We start from the raw sequence: 8,414 nt of genomic DNA, 5'->3' as shown, positions 1-8,414 counted from the left end.
CGGACTGTGCTCGGGCTGTCCGCTGTAAGCGTGCAGCCTGGAAGAAACACCGACGCCGGCAGATGGCTGATTCTTTTATTTTCTTCCGGAAAGCGAGTGCGGTGACCCGTAGGACCATCTGTACAGCTAAACGTGAGAGTTGAAAATCTTATGTTTCCACCATTACATCCGATACTAGAAGAAAATTCGCAAGATAGCGGGTAGGTTTGTTCCAGATGTCTCACCTGTTCTTCACATCAATGGTACTCTTGTTTCGGATCCAATAACGGTCGCGACCGAACTAGGTTTCCACTTTCTACTGTTAGCTCTGGTTCTCATCTACCTCAATCCTTCCTTCTTCGTAAGGCCGTGATTGAATCTCTTCCCTTAGATTTTCACTCTCATCTCCGACTTTCCTTTAACGATCCCTTCTCTCCTTCCGAACTTCAGTCTGCCCTGGCCCTGTGCGGCTCTACGGCAGTGGGCCCAGATGACATTCATTATGAGATGCTTCGTCATCTCCCTCTATGGGTGTCCTAGTACTTACTGAATCTGTATAATCGTATCTGAAAGTCGTCGTCATTCCCCTACGGACTGGCCCGATGCGGTTGTTCTCCCTTTTCGGAAACCGGGGTCTCTGGGGACATCCCCTAAGGATGTTCAATTGCCCTCACGAGTTGCGTCTGCAGATTCTTTTGAATTCATGGTCAATGTCCGTCTGATGTGGTTCGTGGATCAGTATATCCACCTCTCCCCTTCTCAATTGGGTTTCACCCTCACCCTCACTCTCGCTTATGTTGTACATAAGTGAGAGTGAGAGGAAGTGAGGAGAGTGCACCTTTACCCCTCCTGTGGTTCCTGTTTCCCTTCAACACCTACCTCTTTCTGTATGGCTGTCTCACTTACAAGATGCTCTTTCGGTTCGTGTTATTAATATTACTCCTTGTGTCGTTCTGTCTTGGCCCCCGTGGAGGGTCCCCCCTTTTCTAAATTTTGTAAATCCCTGACTCACATCACTAAAGCTTTTACCCCTGCTTCTGTTCTGAAACGCCTTTCCCTTGAACACTTTTCTTTCCACTCCCCCCTCCCTTTCTGGCTCATTGTCGTCGTGAGGGGGCTTGGTGGGCGGCTGCCAGAGTGTGATGCTCCATGGGTCAGTCCTTTGTCTTTTTCAGGCCATATGCTCCTGCTGCTGTTTTTACCAATTTTTCCAAAACTCTTTTCCTTTTCCTTGTGTTTCATTTTTCTCCTCCTTTTCTCCTTTCTAATTCTCATTTCCTGCCGACCTTTTGCCAGTCTTCATTATTCTTTCGGATTTCTTCTGTTTTGATGCCCAGGTGTTTGGGGAAGCATACTCTCTCACCCGTAAAACTGTAGTACCTAACGTCTCGAGCGAGGGGACCCTTTTATTGTCAATCATTCTTTCGTCCCTGAACCCAATCTCGACGGACTGACGGTTCTTAAGGTGGCGTTTGTGGGGCGTATACTCACGACGCACCCCTAGGGGACCCTGGCAAGACCGGCAACATGTCTCTTGTTGGGTGTCCTATCCTCAAATTGTGGCTCCGCGGTGGGTGCGGGGGGGCACATTCGTGAATGAAAGTATTACCTCTCATTTCCATGTCACTGAATACTGTTCCTCTTATGACTTCTCATGCTCGTGGGGTGGGCGACCAAGCCCCCGAGTTAGACTGTGTTGGTAGACTGGGCTCTGTAGGCCCCGCTACATTGGGCCCAGACCTAGCTCCTCCTTTGACCCTCCTGACTACTCCCCCTGGCTCTCCTCCCTCCTCTGAGGTTGGGTCGAGCTATACGCCCCCAGTCGTGACCACCTAATTCTCTGGCTAATGACTCAGTCTCTCATTGTGACTACTGCACCTTTTAACCCCTCTCTCTTTGGGGGGTTTTCATTGCCATTTCTGCCACAGCTGCACTCGCACGATCCCTTCCCATACTAATACATACCAAGTCTTGTTTGGTCCTGCTTCTTGGGCTAAATACTTTTATCTCCTCCCTCTGGATTCTACACCTCCTGACGATTTCTCTCTCCATAAACTCCTTGTTGATTTGGTGGATGTTCTGTTACTTTTAATCCTCACCCGTTTAGGTACACGTGTCGTCGCTTCTCCTTCACCGGATGCAGCTACCCGTTTAGCCCCATTGTCCTGCATTGGCGAGACCCTCTGTTCGGGTCTCCAAAAACGCTCGGTTAAATGCCAGTGTTGGCACCGTTCTCCTCCCACACCATGTTGCAACTGGTGTAAGAGACCTGAAAGACTGCCATGAGGATATTAAACATATACTCGAAGCCCAAGGCCATCCTGTCCTGCAGGTGGACCCGTTCACTCGACCCTCTCGTGGTCGTCGCCGTCAGCCCCTTCGAGTTGTGAAAATCACCTTTGATGGTAGGACCCTTCCGCTCTCTATAATTCTTGCTGGAGCCAGATGCTCCGTTCAGGAGTACATTCCCTCTCCTAAACTTTGAAATAAGTGCTGGAAGTTCGGACATGGTGTCCTCAAATGCACTGTGAATCTATGCCCTACGTGCGGGGCCGATGATCACTCAAAGTCCGAGGGCACTTCTCCCGGGCTCACTGCCTCAGTTGCGGTGAGGCCCACCCTACCTACTCCCACGCGTGTATACACTACAAACTTGAGGAAGCCGTCCTCAGCTTAAGACACCGGGATCTCCATCATGGTTCTCCATCTGGAGTTTCTCTCCTTCCTAACCAGTCCACCATGTCTCCTCTGTCTTCTTTCCCATCTACCTCTGATCCTTCTTCCTAACCCTCTCCCCAGTCTTCTGGCCCTCCACGCCGCATGTCTGTCCAGGCTGTTGTCCATCATCCTCCCAGCAATCTTCTTGTTACACACAGAGATTACACTAACGTGATGCTTCAAATGAACAAATCCACAAGGGCCGTGACGAGGATTCGAACCTGCGTCCGGGAGCATCCCAGACACTGCCTTAATCGACTGAGCTACGGCAGGGTAAAAGGGTTGAAACCGAAGTTCTACTGAACTTACTGGATCCCGTAGCCTCTCTGAGACACAAACCAGGCTTTTTACACAACCACCCCCCTGCACCCGAGCTATGTCAACAGGCCGATCTCCCTCTTCGCCCTTACATCATCACACACACATATTATTGTGTGTATAATTATCATATTGACATAGCTCGGGTGCAGGGGGGGGGTTGTGTAAAAAGCCTGGTTTGTGTCTCAGAGAGGCTACGGGATCCAGTAAGTTCAGTAGAACTTCGGTTTCAACCCTTTTTACCCTGTCGTAGCTCAGTCGATTAAGGCAGTGTCTGGGATGCTCCCGGACGCAGGTTCGAATCCTCGTCACGGCCCTTGTGGATTTGTTCATTTAATCTTCTTGTTGTTCGCTCCCGTTCTTCTTCTCCTGCTGAGACCATTGAGTCTGTCGCCCAGTATGTTGTTACTGGAACACCTGTCTCTTCGAGTCAGAAACGTAAGCCTGGCTCCTTTCCTTCCTCCTCCTCAGTGGGTAGGAAGGCATCGCTTCCTTCCTCGCCCCCTCCCTCTGACTCTATCACCACGTCCCCTCCCATTTCGGTGCTCTGGTCCCCTGTCCCAGCTATGGGGGGTTTCTTTCATCCCCGGATTCCCTCTCGGTTGCTGCCCTTGCTGAGGTGCACTCCCTGATATCTACCCCCTCTTCCTGCTTTCTTTTACCGCCCCCTCTCAGTTGTCTCCTCCTCCTCCTGACCCTACCCGTCTGCCTCTGGTCTGTCCTCCCGCTCCCTTCCCTCCATCCTTACTAAGTTTACTCATGCCCCCTAACCCTAATTTTGCTGACCCTGATCCTGATCCTGACCCTGATCCTGATCCTGACCCTGATCCTGATCCTGACCCTGATCCTGATCCTGACCCTGATCCTGAGATTATTTAATACACTGTGTTCTTCTTTACCTTTGTTTCTTCATTGTTCTCTGTTGCTGTCCTTTCTCTTTTTGATAATGTCTATTCTTCAGTGTAATATTCGTGGATATTATGCCAACTTCCATGAACTCTAACTTCTGATTACACAGTTTTCACCATTTTGTGTTTGTCTCCAGGAGCCGATGCTTGGTGCTCGTCCTGGTCGCTTTTGTAGTAGTGTTCTGAGCACTACTCTTTTTCTGGTTGCCCTCAATGGTCTTCTTTCCTCCCTTCCTTCTGGCATCTTCTCCGCTCTTTATGTTGACGATCTTATTCTTTGCTGTCGAGGTGGTGATTCGCCTCTCCTTCAACGGCGGCTTCAACTTGCGATTGATGCCGTGTCGTCTTGGGCCACCGATCATGGCTTCAAGTTCTCTGTAACTAAGACTTGTGCTATGACTTTTACTCGGAAGCGTGTCGTTCTTCGTCCCTCTTTGTCGCTTTATGGTCATCCCCGTGTACAAAAATTCTGCGAAGCTTTTGGGGTTAATCTTTGATACTCGTTTGTGTTGGTCGCCCCATATCTCTTAAATCCGAATTGAATGCTCTAAGGTCCGTAACCTACTTAAGCTTTTGTCCCATACTTCTTGGGGAGCGGATAGGCGCACGCTCCTCTCTTTGCACTCTTTTCTCGTCCTGTCTAAACTCGATTATGGTTGCAGTGCATACTCTTCTGCTTCTCCTACTCTTCGCCGTCTTGATCCTTTGCACCATACTGGGTTGCGCCTCAGTTCTGGTGCCTTTTGTTCAACTCCCGCCCTCAGCTTGTACGTTGGCTTCCTGTCTCTCCAGGACCGCCAGGATCGCTACTGTCTTCGCTATCTTGTGCGGTCCTTACAGCATCCTCACACTCTTGCCTTTGTCGTGCTTTGACTTTTACTCCTCCTGTAGTTACTGTTCCTCTTCATCACTTTCCTCTTGCTGTCCGTTTGTCTCACTTACAAGATTCTCTTTCGGTTCGTATTACCAATGTTTCTCCTCGTATTGTTCTGTCCTTGCCCCCCGCGGAGGGTCCCCCTTCCCTAATTTTGTACTTCCCTGACTCGCATCACTAAAGCTTTTACCCCTCCTACGGTTCTGAAACGTCTTTTCCTTGAACACTTTTCTTCACACATCCACTTCATTTCCATCTTCACCGATGGGTCTAAGTCTGCTGACGGTGTGGGCTACTCTGTTGTTTTTCCTAACCACACTTATATGTGTCGCCTTCCTCCGGAGAGTAGCATCTTCATAGCAGAACTTTATGCTATTCTCTATGCTCTTCGTCTCCTGCTTTCTCGTTGTCAAACATCCTTTGTAGTTGTAGTTGACTCTCATAGTGCCCTCATGGCTTTGGGGTCCTTTAATCTGGTCCACCCGGTGGTCATCGAGATTCAACATCGACTGTTTCTTATCTCCAGTAAATTTAAGTTGGTAAAATTTTGTTGGGTTCTCAGCCATGGTAGTGTCTCTTTAAATGAGCGTGCGGATGCTGCCGCTAAGGAAGCTATCCGCACTTGTCCCATCTCTTGTAAAGTTATTCCTTATTCCGACTTTTACCCAGTTATCTATTCCTCCATCCTTGCCCGTTGGCAGGTATGTTGGTCTTCTGTTATTGGTAACAAACTGCGTGCTCTTAAGAATAGTGTGTCCTCATGGCCTTCCTCCTACCTCCTACCACCGTAACCGGCGGTAGGAATCGGCTCTGGCTAGGTTACGTATTGCCCATACACGCTTAACTCATGGGTACTTAATGGAGCGCCGCCCTGCTCCTTATTGTCCGAACTGCATTGTTCTTCTTACGGTCGTGCATAGCCTTGTTGATTATCCTGACTTCCAGGACGAACGTGTGTCTTGCTTCCCGACCGTCCCTCACGGTCACTTGTCCCTTGATAGAATTCTTGATGAATTAGATACTTTTGATGTCGTTCGCCTTATGCGTTTTTGTTCTCGTATTAGCATCCTTAGTGATATTTAGTGCCCTATGATTGTCCCACACATTTAATGGTGCTACATAGCCTTCCCGGCTTGGTGCCTTCTTTTGATAATTACATTCATTACATTGTTCACATAATTTACAATTAGAATGTTCACCATTTGGGGATTCATTACCTGCAGCCACACTAGCTATTAGTTCATATAATATCCCAATATAAGTTGACAACTTACAGAGATAAACACAACTTCTCAATGTTTTATATGTAATTACTACAACTGAAATGTTTAAATCGGGATTATATAAGTACCACAGCTGCAAGTGCAGTTGTCCTGACAATGGGTGATGGGTTATATTTGGGTGGGGAATCCGTACAAACTATTAGGTCTTTATACCCATCAAACAAAACCATTTGCCTTGTTTCTTGCACCTAAATGTGTACGTCTACAAACCTGTTGCATTAATCGTAAGTGGTTCTCTATCATCCTTAATTGCGTTTAACTCATTAAGACATGATTGTAACACGACTGTGTCTGAAGCTAGACATACAATATTAGTGATAGTAGCAGAATCCATTTCATGTGAATTACATCTTCGTTGACCTCTGAATGATTTACCTTTTTTTATTTATTTTTCTATTTTTGCAATAGTTATTGCATTCTTGAACAGCCACTAGTAAGCGTAGCGTTTCAGGCAGGTCCTTAATCCTATGTTCCCTGGAATACGACCCCGTGAAATATTGTTTAACACCCAGGTACCCATTTTACTGTTGAATTAAACAGAGGCTACAGTTAAGGATTTGCGCCCAGTAAATCCTCCCCTGCCAGGATACGAACCCTGGACAAAGCGCTCACGGGACGCCAGGCGAGAGTGTTAACCACTACCCCATGGAGACTACTCCGTGTGACAGGGATAAAGACAGAGTAATATAAAAAGATACTACAAGACCACCTGGATAAACTTAAGGAATGGTCCAGAAACTGGCTACTAAAGGGTTTGGGAAACGATAAAAAATACTAACAAAATATGAAATATGGTTGAAAATGTTAAACAAATCTACAATTATTTGTCATCAGTGTCGTGAAAGTTTCATCCCAATATGTTAAGAAATGGATTTTATACGAATATTAAAAAAAAAAAAATTCTGATGATAAGAAGAACAGGCGATATTAACACTGGAAGTGAGGGATAGTGCAGTGATAAAGAGATGCAAGCACCTGTCCCATGCACACAGATGGAGAGTTGTAATTCACTTTATCTTACTGTGGGCGACAAAACACGGTCGAACTTTCCAGACGACTGTGGAGTGTGGAACAGTTCCAGGGCTACTACCGTGAACTTTCCAGACGACTGTGGAGTGTGGAACAGTTCCAGGGCTACTACCGTGAACTTTCCAGTCGACTGTGGAGTGTGGAACAGTTCCAGGGCTACTACCGTGAACTTTCCAGACGACTGTGGAGTGTGGAACAGTTCCAGGGCTACTACCGTGAACTGTTTCTACGTATATGACAGTAATAAAGGTGTGCGGATGATATACGTAAAAAGAGAGTGGAGTGGGTACCCTCAGCTCCCCGGCCCTCCCCAGATACTAAAGGGAGAGTGGAGTGGGTACCCTCAGCTCCCCGACCCTCCCCAGATACTAAAGGGAGAGTGGAGTGGGTACCCTCAGCTCCCCGACCCTCCCCAGATACTAAAGGGAGAGTGGAGTGGGTACCCTCAGCTCCCCGGCCCTCCCCAGATACTAAAGGGAGAGTGGAGTGGGTACCCTCAGCTCCCCGACCCTCCCCAGATACTAAAGGGGAGAGTGGAGTGGGTACCCTCAGCTCCCCGACCCTCCCCAGATACTAAAGGGAGAGTGGAGTGGGTACCCTCAGACTCCCCGCCCTCCCCAGGTATACTAAAGGGAGAGTGGATGTGGGGTACCCCTCAGCTCCCCGACCCTCCCCAGATACTAAAGGGAGAGTGGAGTGGGTACCCTCAGCTCCCCGACCCTCCCCAGATACTAAAGGGAGAGTGGAGTGGGTACCCTCAGCTCCCCGACCCTCCCCAGATACTAAAGGGAGAGTGGAGTGGGTACCCTCAGCTCCCCGACCCTCCCCAGATACTAAAAGGGAGAGTGGAGTGGGTACCCTCAGCTCCCCGACCCTCCCCAGATACTAAAGGGAGAGTGGAGTGGGTACCTCAGCTCCCCGACCCTCCCCAGGATACTAAAGGGAGAGTGGAGTGGGTACCCTCAGCTCCCGCGACCCTCCCCCAGATACTAAAGGGAGAGTGGAGTGGGTACCCTCAGCTCCCCGACCCTCCCCAGATACTAAAGGGAGAGTGGAGTGGGTACCCTCAGCTCCCCGACCCTCCCCAGATACTAAAGGGAGAGTGGAGTGGGTACCCTCAGCTCCCCGACCCTCCCCAGATACTAAAGGGAGAGTGGAGTGGGTACCCTCAGCTCCCCGACCCTCCCCAGATACTAAAGGGAGAGTGGAGTGGGTACCCTCAGCTCCCCGACCCTCCCCAGATACTAAAGGGAGAGTGGAGTGGGTACCCTCAGCTCCCCGACCCTCCCCAGATACTAAAGGGAG

At 49.0% G+C, this 8,414-nt stretch overlaps 1 protein-coding gene across 1 annotated transcript in view; it reads right to left on the bottom strand.

The window, feature by feature from the left end:
* Positions 1-5,811: 5,811 nt before the first annotated feature.
* Positions 5,812-8,414, bottom strand: part of LOC138367974 (uncharacterized) — a 110,970-nt gene continuing 108,367 nt past the window's right edge. Inside the window, exons 11-12 of the mRNA XM_069330262.1 lie at positions 7,102-7,335; positions 5,812-6,066 (exon numbers count right to left, since the gene is read on the bottom strand). Coding sequence (XP_069186363.1) covers positions 5,812-6,066; positions 7,102-7,335 — 489 coding nt within the window. The remainder of the gene's footprint in view (positions 6,067-7,101; positions 7,336-8,414) is intronic.

The sequence above is a fragment of the Procambarus clarkii genome, chromosome 24 (genome assembly GCF_040958095.1).
Source record: "Procambarus clarkii isolate CNS0578487 chromosome 24, FALCON_Pclarkii_2.0, whole genome shotgun sequence".
Taxonomy (NCBI): domain Eukaryota; kingdom Metazoa; phylum Arthropoda; class Malacostraca; order Decapoda; family Cambaridae; genus Procambarus; species Procambarus clarkii.
This window is presented reverse-complemented; position numbering and strand designations above follow the sequence as displayed.